This window comes from Sceloporus occidentalis, unplaced genomic scaffold (assembly GCF_023333645.1).
Source record: "Sceloporus occidentalis isolate IW3139 unplaced genomic scaffold, rSceOcc1.0.p SCAF_7, whole genome shotgun sequence".
Taxonomy (NCBI): domain Eukaryota; kingdom Metazoa; phylum Chordata; class Lepidosauria; order Squamata; family Phrynosomatidae; genus Sceloporus; species Sceloporus occidentalis.
In genome coordinates, this window is record NW_028316987.1 from 66,103,576 (window position 1) to 66,128,407 (window position 24,832).

The 24,832-nt window shown below is 39.3% G+C and overlaps 1 protein-coding gene across 3 annotated transcripts in view; it reads left to right on the top strand.

Annotated features, from left to right (window-relative positions):
* Positions 1-24,832, top strand: part of COL28A1 (collagen type XXVIII alpha 1 chain) — an 87,860-nt gene that overhangs the window by 32,703 nt on the left and 30,325 nt on the right. For all 3 annotated transcript variants that reach the window (XM_089533186.1, XM_089533187.1, XM_089533185.1), the window contains exons 13-19: positions 9,186-9,254; positions 11,242-11,310; positions 15,519-15,587; positions 19,631-19,699; positions 20,042-20,110; positions 22,209-22,277; positions 23,801-23,869. In XM_089533186.1, the coding sequence (XP_089389312.1) occupies positions 9,186-9,254; positions 11,242-11,310; positions 15,519-15,587; positions 19,631-19,699; positions 20,042-20,110; positions 22,209-22,277; positions 23,801-23,869 (483 nt within the window). The remainder of the gene's footprint in view (positions 1-9,185; positions 9,255-11,241; positions 11,311-15,518; positions 15,588-19,630; positions 19,700-20,041; positions 20,111-22,208; positions 22,278-23,800; positions 23,870-24,832) is intronic.

Below are 24,832 nucleotides of genomic sequence, written 5' to 3' on the forward strand. Positions count from 1 at the left end.
CAAAATGCTGAAGATCCTAATATCTACAATTCTTTGGGTGGCATAGAATAAAAGTACCTTGTCCACATTGGCATGTTTAACTAGTTTGGGAAATTCTTAGTGATACTCAGTCTATATCTATTTATTGTATAATTTGGTGCATTGTGGTGATCTATTTATGTGTGTCTGATTACTGAGGATCAGCTCCACAGGCCTAAATAAGTGACAAAGTCCATTTAGGTAGACTGTTCTCTGCACTTCTTTCTCCAGCAAGTAAAGACCTTTTTATTTAAACAGGCAATTGGCAGTAAAGTGGATGCAGATAGAGCCTGTACAGACCAGCCATTAAGGCTGGCCTGGGGGCAGAGTTGGGGCATGAGGTCCATACGACACATGCCACGACTCCACCCCTAGGCTAGGCTGATGACACACACTGCACCACACGGCAAGATACATCACAGCACTCCTCTGGCGCTGCGTCTACAAAGGAGCGTGGGAAAGCTGTGCACCGGTAGCTATGGCCCCCTGCCATGCAAGAACTCTCAATCAAAGCATCCCCAACAGATGGCCATCCAGCCTCTATTTAAAGACCCCCAAGGAAGGAAACCCTTCAGATGTTGCTGGCCCTCCAGATATTGCAGTAGCCCTAGACAGTAGAGCCAATGCTGAGGAATTCTGGGAGCTGCCGCCAACATCATTTGAAGGGCTATATGATTCCCACCCTTGAGTTAAGCATGTTTCAAATGCACTTTCTAAACATATTTATATGGACTCTGAAAAAAATTACTGGATTTTAAAAAGTATGATTACAAAAAAAAAAAGAAAGAAAGAAAGAGAAGAAAGAAATAAACTTGGACGGAAAAATCCATACAATACTAATATTGTTGGACTTTAAATCACAGCAGTCCTACACATAGATCATCACACACATTTTATCTTATAATTTTCGCAACAAGATACACACACGTTTAACTTCAAAGACAGTTCTTACTGCATTTTCCCATATGCAGCTCATATTGAAAATGGATAAGGAGAATGTGATAAGAACCATCTTTGGAGTTAAACACAGGTGTATTCTGTCACAAAAATGACAGAATAAAGCACGTGCAATAATCTTCATAGCCAATAGTGAGGAGTGTTAGGAGTTGCATACAACAGCTGGAGGGCTGTATGATTTGCTGTGTTTGATTCATAGCATTTCTACCCACTCAGCAGCTGAAAAGGCTTTCTACATGGTTTACATCAATAAAAATAGGACACTATAGTCCCTGCCAACAGGCTTAAAATCTTAAAAAGAGATGGGACAAGAGGGAAATAGGAGGAGGAGAAGGGAAAAGGAAAACAGGAAAACTCTGGCACAAATTCTTAATGTGAAAACCTCTCATTAGTAGAAGCATAATCTTGGAACAGAATAATTGTATCTTTAAACCCTTCAAAATTAGTATTATAATTGATCATAGCCTTAAATTTCATTGTTTATATAAATCAGCTTTGAAAATTCTTTGAGAACACTTTAATAAATTAATCTGTTCAGCAGACAAGTTAATTAATCTGTTGAACAGATAAGTCTTGTGCTTACTAGATTTGTAAAGTATATTTGGATCTGAATGACAAACCAGCTTCTTTGTGCCCTCTTTATTTTCATCCTTACTAAAGAAGTGGCAAGCTTTTATATTCCTGCAGCTCCACTGTTTACCCTCTAAATTCAAAAACAATACAGGAGTCATCTGTTTTAATTAGCAAGTTCTAAAATGAAGTTTGCCTCTTGGCACCCTTTAAATTTCAGAGAAATGAAGTTGAAGAGCTGCTCAGTCAAATGAATAGTTCTGTACAGCTCTATAAATGCTCATTCAGCTAGTAAAGGTCAGTGCCTTTTTTTTTCTTCATGTGATTGCTATGGCAGACAGATACTTAGCAGGCTCTCCAAATTTTGTTATCTTTTTAGAACATTCATCTCCTTTTTTATAAATTCTGAAGTTTCCAGACACTTGCAGATGAATTCAAAGTCTGACAGTTATTTATATATGGCAGCTAGTTTCTCTTCCAAGTGTCTAAATAGTAAGTCTGTTCTCCAGATAATGCCAGTGTAGCAGATGCAGTTGCTAGGGTCTCTGATGTGTTGCTGAAAGAGAGATTGAATTAAAGAGAACTCACAGAAGCTAGGGCTTGTTTTCCAATGGAGAGGGGGACCATTATGGCATACCTTTAGAAAAGCCTGTGCCAGGATTTTCTGCTGGTGTCTCGAAGTATTGAACAATCCAGCTGCACAACATTATAGCTTGGGGAGGAAACCCACTTCTTGTGAAACAAGGGCATCTTGAGAACCATAGATGTTTCCTATGAGTCATTCATGGAAATTTAATACCCAGGACTAAAAATAATGTCAACCAAGGAAATATCATTAACTCAGATTTTCACTATGCTATTCCACCTTGCACAATTTGCATTCTTGTTGTTGTGTGTCTTCAAGTCATTTTTGATTTATGGCAATCCTATCACAGCGTGATAGCGTGATTGGTGGCTCCTCCCCAACTGTGGAATTCTTTTCCACAGGAGACTAGGTTGGTCCCCTCTCTGTTGTCTTCTGCTAGTAAGCAAAGACCTTTCTGTAGGGTTTGGGCATTTAACTGGTTGTACAGAAAGTTCTTATAATAGCGTATGTGTGTGCTGTGCCTTTATTCTTATGTTTTAAAATTGTTTTAATTAATAGTATTTTAAATAGTATAGTTTAATATTTTGTAGTTGTACTGTACTTTTTATTTATTTGATTTATATCCCCCCCCCCCTTTCTTCCAAGATGGTGGAATTCAAGGCAGCTATGAGCCACCTGGGATCCCATGTTGGGAGAAAAACTGGATATAAATGAAATAAGAATTAGAAAGTTATACAGTAGGGCTTTGGTATCTGCTGGAGTTTGGTTCCAGAACACCCACCCACCCCCATGGATACCAAAATCTGTGGATGCTCATGTCCCATTGTATACAGTGGCATAATAAAATGGTGTCCTTTATATAAAATGGCAAAATCAAGATTTGCTTTTTGGAGTGTGTGTGTGTGTGTGTGTGTGTGTGTGTATATATTGAAGCTGTGGATGGTTGAATAAAATAATCCATGAATATGGAGAGCCAACTGCATAATTAGTGTAATGGAATCAGAAGTCTAGCATTTAAGACAAGGCTGGAAGTGTATAAGAAATAAGGAACCATCTTCTCTGGAACACAGTTGTTTCTCCTGCTCTGTTCAGTGTCTAGCCTCTTGGAATCTGATCTGGCTTTAGCATTGTTTGGTCCATCTGCATAGCCTGACACCCAACAGCTAGGACCACACATCTGAGGCCTGATAGAATCTGTGCTTCTATAAGAGTTCTAGTTTCTTTTGTGAGGGAGGGAAGCAGTAAAATATAGCTCCTCCTTCACCACAGATAACATGAGAGATATTTCTTTTTAATTAGCTTACATAAGAAAAAACAGTCCATACACATCAGACAGAAGGCTGAAGGCTGAAAAACAGCATTGCATTCTTATTCTGTTCAACTTAATGCAGGAAAATTTCCATAACTACATATAGGTTAATTGTATTAGCAGCTGCTGAAAACTGGTAAAAATCCAGGAGTTACTTGAAAGAGAGTAATTAAGTGCATTTCTATAGCCAAGAAGCGGGGAGGGAATTCCCAAAATGGTTTGATTTTCATGGGTTGGCTATTCTGCATGCCACCCAGGCACATATACATGAGCATACTCCTTGAGATAATGGTAGGCCAAGATTTTAGATTAGGCAATGTTCCACTGTAGTAGATATTCTAGATGATTTCCTACACAAGCTCTTCGGAAATCTGAAAACCAGCTTTGTAGGAAAACAGCCAGTTCCATCATAGAGTGAAAACATTTGTGTCACTTGAGAGATTTCAGATGTTGATTTTTGGAGTATTTCCACTCAAGGAGGCCTACTGTTAATATCATAGATCCTTGTGTGTGGTGGACACTGGAGAGAAATCCCATAAAAATTGTACCAAATCAACTGTGTGCTTTGTTCCACTGCAAAAAATTTTTTTTAAAAAATTGAATTGTTAATTCAACAAATGCTGCTTTGGATGAGAAAAACCAGTACATGGATGTCCATGTGTCCTATTTTACAGGGGACTGTCCTCTCTTTGAAAGGCTGTCCAATCTAGATCTAGTTCAGAAATAAAGAGCAATAAGAAGAGAATGCAGCAGGATCCTCAAAGTTGCACTCATAGTAATTATCAGCTAAACAGCAGACTGTTCAGCAGGTCACAGTCTCCACTTGTGGATGTATTGTAGCTCATTTTAAATAGTGTATGCATGCACACATTTTATACAAACCATTGCTCTCTTATTTTGGTGTTGGTATAGATGCCTTCCCTCTTTTTCTGATATGGTCAGTTTAAAAGGGATGTTACTAATGAACTCTGTCTTATTGTGTGTACTGATACTGTACTAAATTCATTCTCAGAGCATGGATCCTTATGTAGCTAAAGTGTCACATTCAAGAAGAATGTATTAGCATACTCTGACAACCAGCAAGGTTTGCAGAAGTATTAAAAAAAAAGCCCTGTGCAACTTGGGGAGTGAGCATGCCCAAGAATGCTGATTGCTTGTGGTGCAGGGCAGATATTGAAATAAAATGTTGGAGGAGAAAATGGAATGGAAAATCCTGAAAAACTGGATAGCTAGGACCCTGAATAAAAGTACTCTACACTTTGGGGGGGGGGGGGGGGGAGAGGAAGGTCAGCAATTCCAAAATTGTGTGGTGGGTTGCACAAGTTGAAATGCAAGAAGTATCCTGTGAGTACTAAATAATTTAAATTAAATAAAAACTGTTAAAGGCTACCCAGAGCCTTTACTTTTTGCTACTCTTTGTTAAGAGTTACTCTTTGACATTACAGCTCCCAGATTTTCCTGATTTTGTCAAATGTCAGGCTGCTCTCTGCATTATTTGCTGCTTTGGTCTTATCCTTTTCTACTCAGATGCACCTTTGTCTCTGCTCCAATGTGGCTGGGACTTTCAGTTAATCTTAGTGCAGTGCTAGTAGAATTATTCATCCTCAGAGAAAGCTGCCACATGGAAAGAAAAAGAACTTCCTAAGACTTTCTTTCTTGGCACATATGCACTATGCTAGTAGTTTTCAGTAATTTAGTCCTCCAGTTGTTTGGAATTCAATAGAATTCCTGACTAGTGGGCATGCTGGTTGGGGCTTTGGGGAGTTGAACCCCAAAACATCTGAAAGGCCAAAGGGTGAGAACTACTACACTGTATAACTAGTTGATATCTGCCTTGAGGGATACTTGCTCTTCTTAACAGCAAAGTGTGGAAGGAGTCAAGATCTTTTTTGATCTTTATAACATAATGATGTTCTTAACATAATTTTGGCCTGCTAACATTTGGAATGCCTTTTCTTTGTATTAGTTTGTCAATGGACACTTTAAAATCCTTTTGTGATATAAGTTCATTTGCCTAGCTCCTGAAATGAGGAATTTTCTGAGTAGGACATCTTTGACAGAGGAGGAAAAAAAGCTGATAGGCTATCTTCTTTATATGAAAAATCTGTTATTTGTGTTCTATTCATAGGGATTCCTTACAAGAACTCTGACATTGTAGAAACTCTGCCAAGATAATGAGGAAGCAGACACACGTTAACTTACATGTTATGCTTGGCAACTCATCTTTTTCCTGCTGATGGGAAAAAGAGATTCTTATTGGTAATTCACATCAAAGCATTAACTTCTTCAGCACTAAAAACAAAATGAAATTCAAATGTCTTCATGAGAAGTTACAATCCAGTACAGGGGAAAACTAATGGAAGTTTAGGAGAGGCATTTCACTTTGAAAGATAACATTTTATCGTTGTTATGCTGGCTATTTGCTGTAATAAATGAACTGAATTGAATTTTATAGCAGCAGCTCTATATTCATGTGTTCATATTTGACTATTCTCTTAGTCTGAGAGGAAGTCCTAGTACCTGTAAGTCCATCCTGAAAAAAACAGGGCCCCTAGTAACTGATCAGATACTTGGCTCCCTGCTTTTTTAAGCAGGGATAACATTATCTTGGTTTTTCCAAGGGTCCAAGATCTTTAAGGTGGTCTGTTTCTGGCCCACAAAGCTCTATATTCTCCTCCAAGGAGGATCAATTCTAGCACAGCTTGGCCTACCATAAAACACACACACATAACTCACCATAACTGTTACAGGCAGTTATTTCAAAATCTTCCTGTGCCATAATGAATCTCTCCTGTTGTCACCTTACTTCAGGGGAAATTGCAGTAGCAGCAGGAACAAACGTGAGTTTCCCAGATAGGTTGTAAGAATCAAATTTAGCTCTCTGACCCTGGGAATATGCCCATGCACCTCTGAAGTAAGTTTTGTAGAATTTTTTTTTAATTCACATAATGCCAAATATGCAGCCAGCATGACAGATATGCAAGTGGGAGAAGGATTTGAAGAAACCTATTCCCAGTCAAGTATATATAAGATTGAAACCTTAGGCTGCAATTTTACATGTACTTACCAGTGAGTAAGCCCCTTTGGATACAGTGGGACTTAATTCTAAGTAAATGTGCCCAGGATATTTATGTGGCCCTCCATATGTTGTTGGACAGTAACTTCCAGCATTCTTTATTTCCATTAGCGCTGATGAGAGTGGTAATTCAACATCATCTGAAGGGCCACATGATTCTCATCCTAGCTTAACGTTCTTTACTGAAAATTGTTTTTCTACAGTGGAACAAAAGTGCTTAGCTTTGACTTGAACCAACTATTTACTTCCTTTATTGTTGATAAACGGATTTTTCCTGAAATGTGGGATATCTCTTTTTGTCAATTAAGTTTTAAAATTTTGTATACATACATGGCTTTTGAACTGTACAGGGGAAATATCATTTCTTTGTTTGTTATTGTAACTTCTAAATGAAGCAGAAGCACTGATCTTCCATCACTTATTGCCACATGAAGATAAAATACAACCAGAGAGAAAGGAAGTATCTCCTGGAATGGGAAAATGCTAATATGTTAAAACACTTACTGCTTAGTACATTCTGTTAAGTCACACAAGCGTAATTTATGACCTACAACTGGAATGCAAAAGAGTTTTAGTAGATTTAGAGTACTGTCTTAATCTTAACTATGCCTGGTTAAAAAAAAGATAATAATAATAGTAGTAGTAATGTTAATAATAAAGGCAATAAGGAATCATGCTGGGGACAGTTTAATAATAATAATAATAATAATAATAATAATAATAATTTATTTCTATAAGAACATGATCCTAGTAAATTGGGATGGGCAGCCTCTGAGTTTGAGGGTATATGCCCTCCCAGTGGCTCCATGGCCCGAATCATCATGTTGCTGAATTTACTACTGTGTCACTGAACTCTGGTGATATAGCAGCAGCAGTAGTAAAAGAGACCAATTTCCTTTGCTGCTGCTGTGGTGCCTATGCTCCATGTATGATAGTAAATTTCGAGTTGGTGGTGGATGCCAGTGGTAAGGCCACAAAAATTATCAGAGAGGCATGTGTGACCCACCAGATGTGTTACTTGCTTCATACTAAGCAATCAGGTTATATAATTCTGTTTCAACAACTAAGACTATGTGAAATTGCTTCTTCACTTGACATACAATTAATATTTGAAATGTACTTCCAAGTAGAGCTTGGAAAAATAATTTGCTTGGATTACACCTCCCAGAATCCCTCTGTAGCTATGGTGGGTGGGTGATTATGGGAGCTGCAGTTCAAACAACAACTTTCCCAAGCTTTGTGATATGGTGAAAGTCACCAGAGCAGGTGACCTTTCAAGTGGAATGGAAACTATCAAGGGTTGTGCAACCTTTTCTTATCTTTCCAGTTTTCGTTCTTGATGACACTAGCTGCAGTCACTGATGTACATCTCTCAAAGCTTAATTTGTCCTCTCAAAATCTTCTTTTATCAAATATTACAGTATAATTTTCAAATTGGCATTGAATTTCTGCTTGATGTTTGCTTTGTTTCAAAGACTTCAGTAGATGGTACTTCTAACCATTTGACAATACTCTTTGGTTTTACTGGCTCTAAGCATGACTATGTCTGGATCTAAACTGTGATATATGCATTAGATTATCTCATAATATGCTATTTAAAAATATTCAGAACAGGTGTTTGCAGAGTAATATGTATCTTGTAGTTTTGTTATGGGATCTGGAGAACAGTGTGGAAGGGGACTGATATTTAATAGCTGTTTTTCCACCTGTTCAGATTTCTTGCTTAGTACAACAAAGAATGAAGGATTTGGTCTCAAATATAAAAATAATATTATTCAGGGATGGGAAACATTTGGTCTTCTAGATATCTTCAACTTCAGCTTTCTAAATCTCCAACCATGGTCATAAATAGTAAGAAATTATGGGCTGCATAGTCCAAAACATCTGGAGGGCCAAAAAGTTCATACCCCTATGTGAAACAAACCTAATAAGCTGAGGTACAGAAAACTTAATGGAGTTATTAACATAACAGAATTCATGCTTGCAAAGTTAATTTATATAAGCCAGTTTGCTCAATACTTCTTATTCAAAGCCAGTGAGGTGATCCTAGCCTTATCGCATAAGAAAAAGCTGAAACAGAGTGGGAAAGTAGTGGCATTCTCCATGCCTCTCCGCATACTGTCAAAGCAATTCTGTTCTCCTTCCTGTGGGATATAGTTGTAAAAGTGTGTTTTTGTCATGCTGGAAACATCCGTTTGACAAAAAGCACACCTTTACAACCGTCTCCCTCAGGAAGAGAACAGAAGTGCTACAACAGCAAGTGGGGAGGCATGGAGAAAGCCAATACTTTCCCACTCTGTTTTGCCTTTCTTTTTTCATGTGATCCAAAACACACTGCAGAAATAATCCAGTTTGAGACAGCTTTAACTGCCCTGGCTCAGTGCTAGGGAATTCAGGGAACTAGTTTTGTGAAACATTTAGCTTTCTTTGTCAGACAGCTCTGATGCCACAATAAACTACAATTCCCAGGATTCCCTAGCCCTGAGGCAGGGCAGTTAAAATGGTCTCAAACTGGATTATTTCTTCAGTGTGTTTTGGACCAGTATTTCTTTGAACAGCAACCCTTGAGATCCCAAAATTATTCCTTAAAATGTATTTAAGGCCAGATTGCTATCTTTTCCCACTATACAAAGCACACTAGTCATTTGATTTCTTCTGTTTCTTTTAAGGGTGAGCCAGGTCCATCAGGACCATATGGCCCTGCAGGAGTTCCTGGAATTGGATATCCAGGACCTAAGGTAATGTACAGGATCTGCCTCAGTAATGCATTCTTCATGCTGTCTGTACACCGTCCTAGGCATTTATCTGTGTTTCCTGGAGTGTATGGGGTTGTTTTATGTCAATATCTTAAATCAGACTGGACAACATGTGGTCCTTCAGACATTGTTGGACTGTGAGACTCATCAGTCATAATCCCTCATAGGCATAGCCAATGGTGAGAGCTGGAATAGCACAAGTTGCTCATCCCTGTCTTAAATTATCTTTTTCTTGTTTTTTCATAACTTCATACACAATGTGAGAAATTCTGAAATAGCTTATTTGCAAGAATTGTTGTCTATGGAAAAGACTAACTCCACCCCAAATCTCTTTAAAAGCTGTTTGAATGATCTGGGGAGTCTAAAAAGTACCTTTCCCAAGCTCTGCCATCTATCCTCAAATACATGAATAAGGAAGCACATTTCACATTTTGAACAATAGAGGAAGAAGTCCCCAAAAGCAACAATAGGAAGGTGCAAAAAGGACAACATCCCTGTGGCCCATAAGGAACTGATGTCAGTTTTCATGTGTAATGCTGAAAGTCAAATAATTTCCTTCTATAGTGACATTAATGCCCACAAGTTTTGAATGACACACTTCAGTGCAGTGGAGAAATCCAGCTTGCTTTAATTAATTAGTATCTTTAGTATACTACTGTAGATAATCATTATATCACCTGTTGTAAAAATTCAGTCCTTTGACACAAAACATACAGAACAGAGGGACAACATATATGACTATCCAGTATTCATCCCAGAATTACAGTCCTCTATGAAATTCTGTTTTGCTTTGGACAGACCTCACTTGAAATATTGTGCACCCAGTTATGGGCGCCATAATTTAAGAAGGACATTCACAATCTGGAACGTGTCTGGAGGAGTGGGACTAGAAGCCTTTTCACACTATACAATTATAGCATTTTAACTGCTGTGGCAACATCCTATGAAATACAGTACTGGGATTTGCAGTTTAGGAAGGCAAATTTAGAATTCTTAGCCAGAGAATTCTAGTGCCTCTCTCAATAACAAACTTCAGGATTCTTTATGATGCAGCCATGGCAGCTAAAGTGGAATCATGCTGCTGAATCGCTGGCCGCCATTAGCCTGGGTTCTAGCTGGGTCCAAGCTGTGCTCAGCCAGCATTTTTAGAAGTGCGGCTTGAACCCGGGCTGATGCTGGATGGAGATTCGGCGGCAATTTAGTGTGTGATAATCCCTGCCTCTGTTCTGGGTCCCGGCTGCAGCCCGGGAGGCTGAAGCTGATTTAACATGCCAAGGGATAAGCTCCTTAGCCTTTTTACTCAGAAGTAAATCCCACTGAGCTTGGTGGAGTTTACTTCTATATAACTGTACAGGACTGGACTTTAAATTATGCATCCAAGTAACTGTTTATAATAATGATGAAATAAATAAGATTATACATAGGGTACAATATTACTGTATATACTCATGTGTAAATCAGACATTTTAGTCAGAACATTGGTCCAAAAAAACTGAGTTGACTTATCCATGGGTCAATATAGATACTGTACTTTAACTGTTATTTAAAAAAAGAACCATCCTCTAGTGAAGGGTGAGAGCTTAATCCTTCTTCGGAACACCTAAAAGAGGTGCCGACCCCTTGACTCTTTCATCCATCCGGCCTTTAGGGTGAGCACAAACAGTTGTGCTGGCTAGAATTTTCTAACTTCTTTGGCATCATTTTTCTTTGCTTCATCCTTTACATCCTTTGTTACATGCCCTTAAATTTTATCTTCATCTTATCCACAGGTCATATCAAAATCCATAATTTTGGCCCCAAACTTGCCCTCATCTTATACATGAGGTCAACCTATAGTTGGATATATATGATATGTTTTTGTTAAAAGATTAAAACCACGCCTTGAAATTCTTTTCTGCTCCCATCTTAGAAAATGTATTTAGAAGGATAATAAATATTCTTTCCTTATTTTCTTTCTTTCTTCTACAAGGGTGATAGAGGTCAGGAAGGAAGAATTGGGTTTCCTGGACCAACTGGAATTGGTGAGCCTGGTTTAACAGTAAGTAAATTGTTCGTGTTCTGAAAGAAAACTGTAGGAGGATGAAGTGGATTGAAATAAAGTGGAATTGAAATGACCATAACAGATTAGAAAGCTGGGACAAACCCAACAAAATTAATTTCAGCAGGGAGCAAAGTAGGGTAGTACACTTGGGCAGTAAAAATGAAATGCACAGATATAGTAAGGGTGACACCTAGCTTGACAGCAATGCATGCTAAAGGGATCTAGGACACTTAGGAGTTTATCACATGTGGTTTTTAAACTGCTTTTAAACTGCCTTTGGTAATACTTACCATACAATGCCGTCGCCATTTTGTTGCTGCCTTGCCATCCAAGTATGGTTAGAGCATGTCTTGTCATTGATGGGGAAAACCATGTGTGATAAGTTCTTCAAAGATAATTCTGGTATTGGGCAGTCATGTGGTTTCAGTGCCTCTTCCTCTCTCCCTGTCACCTCACCACACTATTCCAAAGCAAGCTCCCCCGATTTAACTTTCTTTTGATAGTATTTTTTTCCTTGTGATTTTAAAAAAATGAACAAAATAACACCCTCCTTTATTGTCTTGCTTACTGTAGTGCTGTTTTGCTAGGAGCAGAAAATGGGTTTATTGAAATGGAAACGGAAAGAATCGGAATAAATACACATGTGCGCGCACGCACACACAGAGTTTCTTTGGAGTGTAGGTTTTTAGAGTTTTTTTTTAATCTTTTTTTTTTTTGACATGTCAGAATTACTTAACAGTTCACACCTATGTTGGCTATTTATCTGTATGTCAAGGGTTGGCTTTGCTTATGCGTATTACTTTATGGGTCCTGGGAGAGCAGAAATGTAATTTGCAACTATTTTTTAATTAATAAGTAAATAAGAAATTCCTTTGACTTACATGACTGGACTGGATGAATAAATTCAAATTTTAATAACGTGGATGCAATGTATGACATTGGTGAGGGGAGTATATAGCATGAGAAAACACTGGGAGAGGTCTGCTTGTGAAAATTGATAATTTTGCTAGGGGATCTTAGCTCTCCATTTCACAATTGCAACCTACTTTATGAATTCAGCATAGTCTTGTTTTAGGAGCTTATTTCTTGGGCAAATAAGCTGGTTTACCTCTTCCAGCTTCAATTCTGGATCTGGGATGCCCCTGGATGTTATCATACTTAAATTGCCACCAATCTAGGCGGGATGCCACTGCCCAGATGCATCCTGGGTCGAAGCCTCATTCAGCCAAAACTTTTTCGAAGTCAGGGAGTTCCCGACTTCAAAAATTGGCCAGCTGAGCGAGGCTTTGACCCAGGATGCATCTGGGTGGTGGCATCCCTCTTAGATTGCTCCTGAGTTAAGAAGTTTTAGAGTTTCATTCCTATCTGACAATGATGGCTGTGATTCATGGAAACTTTAATTAAAATTGTCTGGAGGGCACCCAGTTGGGAGTGACTTACTATATACTATGTTATACTATACTATACTCCTTCCAGTCCATAGAATCATAGAATTGTAGAGTTGGAAGAGACCACAAGGGCCATCCAGTCCAACCCCGTGCCATGCAGGAACCCTCCATCAAAGCATCCCCGACAGATGGCCATCCAGCCTCTGCTTAAGGACCTCTAAGGAAGAAGAGTCCACAACACTCCGAGGGAGTTTGTTCCACTGTCGAACAGTCCTTACTGTCAGGAAGTTCCTCCTAATGTAGCTTGCATCCATTGCTCTGGATCCTGTTCTCTGGAGCAGCAGAAAACAAGCTAGCTCCTCCTCAATATAACATCCCTTCAAGTATTTAAACAGGGCTATCATATCACCTCTTAACCTTCTCTTTTCCAGGCTAAACATCCCCAGCTCCCTAAGTCATTCCTCATAGGACATGGTTTCCAGACCCTTCACTATTTTAGTCGCCCTCCTTTGGATACACTCCAGTTTCTCAGTGTCCTTTTTGAATTGTGGTGCCCAGAACTGGACACAATATTCCAGGTGGGGCCTGACTGGAGCAGAATAGAGTGGCACTATTACTTCTCTTGATTTAGACACAATACTTCTATTGATGCAGCCTAAAATCGCATTGGCCTTGTTAGCTGCCGCATCACACTGTTGACTCATGTTCAACCTATGGTCTACTTGGACTCCTAGGCGGGATACAAACCGTCGCTTTGCGGCGCTTCCCCGCCGCTGCCGTTTGCTCCGTGCGGGAGCTGCAGCAGCCAAACCGCACGGCTCCCGCGCGGAGCAAAAAAGAAGCTCCAAAATGGAGCTTCTTTTGGAGTCGCGTTTGCGATGTAGCGAGGCGCCAGGGGCACACTCACTACGTCACAAAGGACGCGACACGTCTGGATGCTATGCGTCCAGTACGTAAAGATGGCGGCGCCCATGTGGAAGGGGCGCCGCCATCTTGTACGTATAGGATACGTACTAGGGTTAGGGGGGTGCGGAAGCACCGCCCCTTCCTAACCCTAGTACGTATCCTATACGTACTATATGGCGGTTTGTATCCCGCCTTAGATCCCTTTCACATGTAGTTTCATTCAGCCAGGTGTCCCCCATCCTATATCTGTGCATTTCTCCCTGTTGAAGTTCATTTTGTTAGCTTTGGCTCAGCTTTCTAGTCTATTCAGGTCATTTTGAATTTTGATCCTGTCCTCTGGAGTATTAGCTGCTACTCCTAATTTGGTGTAATTTGCAAATTTGATAAGTATGCCCCCAATTTTGTCCTCCAAGTCATTGATAAAGATGTTGAATAGCACTGGGCCCAGGACAGAACCCTGTGAGACCCCACTGGTCACTTTTCACTGGATGAAAAGGAGCCATTGTTGAGCACCCTTTGGGTTCAGCCAGTCAACCAATTACAAATCCATGTAACAGTTACCTTGTCTAACCCACAATATTCTGGCCTGCATACCAGTACTTCACCACATCTCTTCCAGAAGTTACTGCCTCTTCCGCTTTTTAGTGTCAGAAAATATAGTTCAGAGACAAGAACTTCCGGTATGGCCCTTATCACATGGAAGCTTACCGCCGGCAAAACATTCCTGAAGCGTTCCTGAAGCATTCAGGTGGGATAGCTGGTTGAACTTCTTAATCATCATTGAGGCATCCTGCTTCTCTCCCGTTGTCAACTTCTGTTATTCAAGAAATGGCTGCTCTGTGAATGCTTGACAACAGGAGAGAAGCAGGATGCCTCAATGACAATTAAGAAGCATGACTGGCTATCCCACCTTCGCACTTCAGGAACATTTTGCTGGCAATTTAGCAACAGTAAGTGCCTCTGTGTGAAAAAGTCCTATGGCTACATCTGCACTGTAGAAATAATGCAGTTTGACAACACGTTAATTGCCATGGCTCAGTGCTATGGAACTCTGGGAATTGTAGCTTTGTGAGACATTTAACCACCTCTGTCATAGAGCTCTGGTGCCACTACAAACTGCAAATCCCAGGATCCCATAACATTGGACCATGGCAATTAAAGTGGTGTCAAACTGGATTATTTTTGTAGTGCAGATGCAGCCTAGATGGGGCTGCTCTTGAAGACTGTATGGAAACTTCAGCTAATCCAAAGAGCTGCAGCCAGATTGTAAACTGACTGGTTAAGAGGAGCATTTGACTCTTTTGTTACAATAGCTCCACTAGCAGCCAGTCTGTTTCCTATAAAGCCATATAGGAAGCAGTAACTTCCCATCTGAGTTTACCCAAGTTCTACAGTCTTTGAGGGAGGTACTTTGCTTGATCCCACCACCTTCACTGGCATGTTTGGCAGAAACACAAAAAAGACATTCTCTGTGACTGCTCACAGACTCTGAAACTCCCTTCCCACAGAGGCCTTTCTGTTCTTTCTGTTTTAACAGGAACTGATTGGTAACTGATCGTTTAACATGTAAAGAGCTTTCTATTTTAGTGTGCTCCAATGTTTTGCTTCTAGGCATTAAAGATTTTTTTTAATGTTTTTATACTTTCAAAAAGCTCCATATTAATTTAATTTTAGGTACAGGTGCTTTTATCTATATATATTTTTGACATTAAGCTATCTTGAGTCCCAGTCTTGGGAGAAAGATAGGACATACTTTGATTGATTCATTGACTGTATATTTAGAACATTCCACAACACTGAAGAAGATGGAGAGTAGTTTCTGACCTCATGGAGAGCCCTATGTATGAGCTGGAGCCCTTGGGGAGCTTTGCATCATAGCATCTAAACACATTTTTATCTTTTCAAACTCAGGGGCCACGGGGTCCTGAGGGTGTGCAAGGTGAACGGGGTCCACCTGGAGAAGGACTCCCAGGACCAAAGGTAAATATTTCATTTAAAACAAATAGAAACAGGGCTGGTCCTACCATGAAGGAAAGTGAGACATGCAGTTGGAGATAGGCTGTCATGGCTTGAGTCTTGTAGATAGATAGTATCCATATTCTGATCATTTAGTGATCATCTGCCCTTCTTTGAAGAAAACAACCCTTTATTGGAAATCAATGGCAGCTGGTGACATTCATATCAGAGGTGTGGCAACTCCACTCTGGATTTTAGTCCAGACTTTAAAGGAGCCATCAAAGGTATTGACTCTATGCCCCAAATAGGTTCAGTACCTCCCACAGTTATTTTAAAGTTCAGTCTAGAACAGTGATTGCCAAAATCTGTGTTGGGCTGTCAGATGACAATCCTCTACTTAATGGGCAAAGTGTTTCAGGTCTAGTTTATACATAAAGAAGGCAGAAGAGGGGACATGAAGCTGCCCACCAGCATCTGGCACCTGGATAGCATACTAAGGAGGCATATAGTTCCTCTATACTTCGTGTTTCCATTATAGTGAGATCTATTGTATTTCTCTTTAGATTGGTGAAAAACAGTCTAAATTAACAGTTTCTCATGTAAGTTAGCATGTACAAATTCTAGGCAACTCCGTGTCCTCTTTTATCTTTTATTTTGATGGTGCATGTCCTCTTTTTTGGCAATGAGTAAGTGATTACTCTAAGTGATCATGGTTATTTGAGCTGTTGGAAAAAGAATGATGAAAAAGTTCTCCTAGCCTCCTCATACAGCTGTTTTTGCCATGTCTAGCCTTCAGTTCCTGTGACCTAAAGTAGGGATGGGAATTATGTGACCTTCCCAATGTTGTTGCAACTCTCAGAAGTCCTAGTCACTGGTTTAGACTGATGGGAGTTGCAGTGCAACCACATCTAGAAGGACACATGATTTCCATCGCTGCCCTGGAATGATGTCATTGAGCATCCAGGCTTGGTCACCTGGGTTATTATCATGGAAAGGGAATGGAGGCTCTCCACATCTAGACAGATAGTAATAACATCTTTTAACTATTATAAAATGGCTGTGTGCAAACAGATTGTGCAAAAAGATTGCATATCAAAGGCACAAATCACTTCTATTAGCAGCACCTTCAAAAAAAAGTTAAGTGCCCATCCCAATAGGAAAATTCATTATTCAAGGTTATTGTTAAAGTTATTATTAAACAGAGAAAACAATAATTGTAATAAATATTTGATTCTGCTTTTATACAGAAATATGATGTAGCAGCATCAAAAACCAACAAATGAAAGAAAAAATGCTCTTACCAGTAAATCCAGAGCTTAGAAAACCTAGAAAAGAATGGAGGAATGGCTCCCACTACTACAGTTCTGGGAGAAGAAATTCAATATTAATAAGGATCTGTTGATATAAGAAATATTGTGGTGATAGAGAGTATATCTATAATATTTGGAGCCAATCATAAATGTATAGGATGGATACTTTGTATATATATACTTTGTAAAAGTATATAAGTTGCTATGTCTTATGGATTAAAAAAAGGAGCGATTTTACATATGTAATATGCTATAGTTTTTCCCCCTCTTTTTATTGAGTTCTGTTTTCGTCTATATGTTTCATATGTTATGTATGTTTATATGTATAATTAAGCAATAAACATTAAATTTTTTAAAAAAGAAAACCTACTTTTTTGGACTACAGCTCTCAGAACCTTCAGTCATCATGGGCATTGGATTCCGAAGGATTCTGAGAGTCGTGATCCAAAAGAGGTAACTTTTCTAACTCCATTAATCTCTGCAATAAAAAAAGATTTATGCATCTGTGTATAACATTCGCAGAACTTTATTTCCTTTCTGAAATGACTTCCTTCCGTGTTTTCAATGAGACCAGTGGGGACACATCTGTCTTCATTTGAAGTCATTGTTCTCATGCATTCAAAGAGGATCTGTTCTCTCAGAATCCTCATTCCATTCAATTCTAAACGATGATTCCATTTGTGATTCCATGTTTGAGAAGTTCTAACAGGAAGGAATGTTATAATGAATCTCTATGGACACTTAGATCTTCACGGAGCAGCACCAGCTCTTGGGAATAAAATATGTGACCTTACTGAGTAGCCATTTTTTTAAAGAAAACATAACAATAATGATTAATTATGGAAATTAAAGTAGTGTTTTATGTCCCATTCCCACATATATCCTGCCTTAAAAGATCTGAATCAGAATATTCACAGCCTCCTGTGGCTTAAGATGGCTTGTTTGTTTACCTCTCCAATATACAGTATACAGACTACCGTTCTTTAATTCAGTGCACTCTAAATAAAACAGTACATGAACATTTTTGATCCAAATGTTTGGGTGAAACTGGTTTCCAACTGATTTCCCAAGCAACATGAAAATAGCCCTTCCAAACCTTCTTTTTGCCCTATTTACATAGAACGGATATATTTTCACCAGAGACGACCAGCCAAGTGAGTCTTTCCACCCATCCAAAGAGGATCAGCCATCAGAAATGTCTGTTCTCCAAACTTTATCAAGCTTTCATCCTGCCATAGCAAGACATATAATATCTTGATATTGGGAGGTATAGACTAGAAAGTCAAAGAGATTTTCTTACAGAAAATCATACTTGACTGATTTTATTCCATGTCCAAAGGGCACAGCCTAATTCACACATGCAGTAGTAGCATGGTAGCTGTTCAAGATCAACTTAGGCCCTGTACAGACTGGCACTTTGGGCCAGCTGAGGGGTGGAGTTGAGGCATAGCATCTCCATGATGCACGCCCCAGTTCTGACCCCAGGTCGCCATGATGCCACGCATTGCTCCACATGGTGTGCGGCGTCACAGCATTCCTCCAGCTCTGTGTCCAGATGACACAGCACCAAAGGAGCACCGTAAAGCCATGGCTATGGTGCCCTTTCCAGGGTGCTTTTTCCGGCTCCTTTTCATGACCTGGAAAGGCCAGATTGGGGCTGCAGCATGTGGTTACCGTGGCCCCCATCTGGCTGAAAAAGGAGCGGCTGGAGGCTGTCCTTCAGGGCAGTCTGCAGAGCCCCTTGGTGAGCTGTTTCTGTGACTAAGTGTTCCAGGAATATAGACAATATTTCACATATACCACAGGCTAAATGTAAGATTGTATCTCATTGTCTGGCATGTGTAGTGCAGGGATCTGAGATATATATATATATATATATATATATATATATACACACACACACACACACACACACACACACACACTCATCCCTCCATATTTGCAGATTTGATTAATATTTCCTCTCTAGGAATAGCTAGATCCTCCAGTGCAACTTTATTGTAAACTTTAACTAAAAGTTGCACTGAAAGACCTAGAGATTCCTAGAGAGAACACTCCACTAGGCATTTGTAGCTCCTCCAGTGCAATTCTGTGGTTAATGTCTGGCAGAAGTTGACTACAGAGTTGCGCTGGAGGACCTAGAGTTTCTTAGAGAGGTGTCCTCTCAGGTAAAAACATGGTGTTTTTGTTATTTGTGGATTTTCCATATTCACGGGGGTCTTGTGCCCCTAACCGTAGCAAATATGGAGGGACAAGTGTGTGTGTGTGTGTGTGTGTGTGTGTGTTTGTGTGTATCAGATTAACCAAAGCATTAATGACATAGTGAAAATTGTCCACTCAAATCAAGGGACTAAGAATCCAAAATCTTTTTTGGAACATGAGGCAGAACCATCCCACAAGCACCTCTTTGGACCACTGACACTGAAAAAATAATAATAAGGAATTAACCAACAATTTTCTGTCCTTCCATGACATCCATAATCTTCTGCCTATGGCCAGTTCACCATGCTTAATGGTAGGGCTTGCCAATAACTAATGGCTCTCAGGTCCTTGTTGTTGTTTAATCTTCCATAATAGTGGGTGTGGTGTGCTTAATCATGTTTAAACTGGGCTGAGGAGAAGACCTGAACCTGCATATGGAGTAATAAATGCCTTCCCATGTTGACTAATAATCATATTTACATGAGTAGATTTTTACAGCATCCCTAAATTCATAACCTATGGGCTTAATTTAGTATTAATATCCAATCTTTTCAGGGTGAAAAAGGTTCTGAAGGACCAGGAGGACCAGTTGGAGCACCAGGCCTATCTATTAAAGGAGATAAGGTATCGTTCATAGAACAAAAATATAAATTGCCTGGAAACTGCCATGCAGAATGCCACTCCAAAGGTACTGAACACCAGCCCTCATTGTGAATGTGAGAGAGCCTACAAAACACATGATTGTATTTGTTATACCACTGCCTCAGAGTCATTGTGTCCCAAATGTTCTCTATTCCATGGTCTTCCCTCAGCTGCACAGATGTTCCTTCCTAAGAGTCAGTGAGCAAATATGTAATCAGGAATGTAGAAAAGACATTACAAGTTTAAAAATAGGATGACAACAACAATACTGGTGATGACGATGCTTGGATTAAAATATCCATTTATAGTGCATTTTTCATGCAGGGTGAACGAGGGATCGACGGACCACAGGGCCCCATTGGACCACCCGGAATTGGAGTCCCAGGCAACCAGGTATATGTACACCAGGATAACACCTCGTTCTGGCTGGGTGCATTTTTGTTTGAACATATATGGGCATGGATAGCAGATTCGTTATTCCCCTTGAGGACTGCAGTGTCCAGACATAGCAAAGGGAAATTTATTGGGCCCTGTGGACTTATCATGTCCCAACCATTTGCCATATTTGGCTAACTCAACTAAAAATTCAGCTTGGCTGCATGCATCCTGTTTCATAAAATGTGGATTTAAGCCATCAGTCTCATTCAAACTTCAGGTTGACAAAAGGGAGGTTAATCTTAGTATTAAGTTTTTCTAAAGACAAGCAGACCATTTGATGTTGCAAGATTGTATTTATACCCTGCCTTTCTCCTGAGATGGAATCCAAGGTAGTAGAGGAAAGTGGTAACTTCTTAAAAAATTTGATCTACACATCTTCAAGTACATAAGCAGCACTGTTTTTGCATGCCATTTCTAAACATGCATTTAAAATATTCCAAATCCAAGATGGGGGAAAATGCCTTTATTGGGATCAATCAAAATAATTCTAAGGTATACAAACTTTTGAATTCTTCAAAACTCTTTATCATAGGTAGTTTTTTTAAAAAAACAAACAAAAACAAAACCTCAATCAAACAAACAAGAGGTGTGGGGGAGGGGAGAAAATACCAGAATTAATCCAGCTGTCATGGTCATGAGGTGTGCAGGTAAACTCAGCCCCAAGATAGTGATTACACCTTGAATGAATGTTCATAGGTGTACATGTTGGCTTATATGTAGCTGTGAATAATAGTGGCACCTATGCTCATGTAAGCCCTAGTGAGCATGGCAATTTAAAAGGGACTGTAGGAGTTTCCCCATACCTTTAAAAAAATGTTGGCTGAGATTCTTCATGGGGAGATGTACCATAGCTATGGCATCTCCCAATGTTACCCTCCAAAATCCTACCTTTGAAGCCTTACAGCTTCCCACCAATGCAGTAATTTCCAAGGTGCTGAAGAGAGAGCAGTGGGTGATGACATGACTATCCTTAAGAGAATTGAGAGAAGCCACTGCAAAGACATCTGTAGGGTTTCCTTGGTATTTTGTCTCATCTGCCTTTCTCAGGGCACCATATGACACACACAAAAACATTGTTATTCACCACTCTACTTTCCAGCACTTCAGAAATAACTGTGTGTGTGTGTGTGTGTGTGTGTTGGGGGTGCAAGTCCAAGCCCTGGAAATGTCTTTAAGTTTCACATCTTTAAATATTTCACCCAACTCTCAAGATGGGGGATGGCAGCAATTCAACAATCTAAATCAATTTGAAATAGTCTAGAAGCCTAACTACTGTAAAGACACCACATCCCATCTCATCTTAAGCAGAGTCAGTCCTGATTAGTACTTGGTTGGGAGACTGCCAATGGATACCAGTTGCTGTGGGCTATATTTCAAAGGAAGGAACTGGCGAAACTACTTCTGAGTGTGCAACTTGATAGCACATACATATAAAAGCAGTGGTAAAAGGAATAAAACAATTTAAAACTGTTTAAAACATTGCTCACAGTGTTCACTCTATTAAAGCATTATAATATAATCAGGCCACTCTATATCTAGGCCCTTGGAAAGTTGAGTGAAAAGCCAGGTTTTAATCTAATGCTGAAATGAGGCTTGCATCATATATATTTTTTATGATCTAGAATTGACTTTCTTTAAATTCCAGAGATTTGCCAGTTTGGTTTAAATGTGTCTATTTTTAGTATTCAGAAGCCAACATTTCACATTATTATATTAAATCTGAGTGTGTGGATCTTTTGGAAGACATAATCTTTAAAAAAAACTTTGGGTATCAATATCTGTAAAGTTATAACTTTGGATATCAAGGCTATTTTTGGGTATCACGGTTTATAATACAAAATATAAGAAAATAGAAAAGTCAGTTACAAGTCTTTAAAGGAAAACAGGAGTATTTAAGATTGTGTTGAATTCACAAATTAGAACATATTCTGGGATTGATAACATACATTTATGACCCACTTCTTGGTTTGTTACTAGTGCTTTGAAAGGTGAATTTCCTGGACTTAGTTTCAAAGGGCAATCTTACTTAGCTGAACACTTTATCTTTTCCTAGGGAATTCCAGGATTGAAAGGTCTGCCTGGTGCAAAAGGATCGCGAGGTGTAGGCCTGCCTGGACAAAAGGTATGCTGTTAAAACTCAGCTTCATATATTGCACTGTGCAACAATTTCAGACTCAAGATCAAAAGGTCTATGGGACATACAGGTCAAGGTCCTACACTGATTCAGGATAGCATACATATCTACCAGAAGAGTAAGGTTGCACAACTGAACTGAATACCAACATAGCACAATGTATGGATCAGTGGCTACCAGCCAATTGTGTAGTTGAAATGCACAAAGGCAATGCATTGAGGCAATGAACAATGGCAGTTACTTTAATACACTATTGAATTCACAGTTAATGCATTGTTGCATTCCCTAAAGACAAATGAAACCCTTGCAAACAATTTAGCAAAGGGGACTTCAGACTGCTCAGGAAATTCAAACTTCTCTCTTTGCTTCTTGCTGTGTTCTAATAGCACAAACCAAAAACAGAGAATTTGGAGGTGGGTAAATATGCACCCAACCCTCCAAATAATGTCTCCATCAAACATTTATATGTTTCTACTCAAAGATTTAACAAAAAGTGTTTTAAAAGTATGTTACTTGATGGCAGTAATAGAAAAGAAGCATTGCACTATGGTCCCCACCCCCTCATTTTTTGAACTGCATTCCGTCTTTGATCTTTGTGGGAAACATCTAAGATATCAGTGGGTGATTGCCAAGAGTCCCTCATGACTACATTTTTACTAGGTTCAGACTTCCAGCAGTGTTCTTCTAGCCTTTAAAAAAATGCTCAGGTCATATATACAAAGGTCAGTAAATATTTGTCAGTGCAGGAATCCATGGGCAGTAGCCATAACTAGGACTATTGTTTGTGCTGTTTTTATCACAAGTAGGAAATACAGTAGCAGGTTCTTCCTTTTCACTGGTTTTAGAAATAATGTGGCCTAATGGGAGTTGGATTCCCTCTGCCACTTATCTGTCCACAACATAGCAAGTATCAAAGACTGAACTGAATTTGGACTAAAGCTTAAAATTATACCTTTGAATTACAACTTTCCAAATTCCCCAGTCAGCATGTGTACTGGGGAGCTTATGGTAAATTCACTGTCAGCCCACTGGGAGATGATGGACTTTGTAATCTAAAAAGATAATGTTTATGTGCTCTTTTCTGGAGAAAGCTTTAGTGGGGAAATTGGCAGGGTGCATGAGTGATCCATTTCATTAACTTGGCCTCAACAGGTTTTGTGAAATCGGATAAATATGTTTCAAATGTAAATTTTACAAATGTATTCCTCTATTAATAGCCCATGGGCCTGAATTGCACATATTAGATAGGCATTAAGTATGTGTATATGCATTTACTTGATACAAAACCTATTTTGACTTCCCAAATAACATTTCTATAGCTTTCCACTATCTGCAATTTGTTTTAATTTGTTCTACTGTAATTTAATTTAGGGAGTCAAGGGTTACTGAGAACCTGTTGAAGGACAGTGTATAAATCAAGTAATAAATGAATACATACTTGTAAAAGCAGCCCCTGTGTAAATAAGCAATTAGGATGTAATATTTATAATTAATATAAATCTTCCCCCCAGGGTCAAGAAGGTGCACCAGGAATAAAAGGAGATGCTGGAGCACCAGGAATTGGACAACCTGGACCTAAAGTGAGTCTGTTTTGCATACATACATAAATAATTTATTTCATTCAGTGACTGTCCTATGCCATTTTACCATTTAAGGAGAAGACCAAAGCTACGAAATTAGGGATTCCTCTCCCTATTGCACATGCAGAAAGTGAAGGTGGAATTAGATCATATATCTATCACACTTTTGCATAGGTACTCCTCCAGTGGCAAAATACATCTATTTGTTACATCATGTGGCTTTCTCCTACTGTATATATCTTGTATTTTGTTTTTTTTTATTTGTTATTAGTCATTGGAAGGTAAAACCAAACATGAAATCCCACTATGGAATGCAACATACATTATGGTAATTATAGGGAATATGCATGGTCCTTAATATCTAATGTCACCCTGGCTAAACTGCCATTTAAACTTCACTTTAACATCCATGTACAGTGGCACAGAGAGGTGGAAGGAATGCCAGAATACTCTTTTCCCCTGCCTCCTGTTAACTGAGGTGGTTGCATTACCCTGTATAATGGCAGGAGTGGTTCTGATTCTTACTTGGTGAAATGGAGCCTTTTAGTCTTTTAGGCTCCATTTCAGGATTTGAGTCTCACAATCACATAACACTGAGGGTTTCTTCTTGTGATGCTTTTGGAATTGTGCATAGCAACTACAGTGTACAAGATATCAATGCCTTCTAATGAAACCCAAGTTTTTATGAATAGAATGTCTTGGCAACAGTACAACCTCTGGTCTTGGAAAGGCCAATGAGTGAAATGCCTTTGGTAGCCCCTGCCCGAATGAGTCTCTTTGTTTTCATGCGGTGCTTGGAAAAGTAACTTTTAAAAGACTATGGCTTCAAAAATCCATCATTGGCCATGGTGACTTGGGAGTTGTGGGAGCTGGAATCCCCCAAAAGAACATTTTGAAGCTTTATTTCTCTTTCTGATTCCTGTATATTTTCCTCTCCTTTTTGGACCCAGTTTATTCACCTGT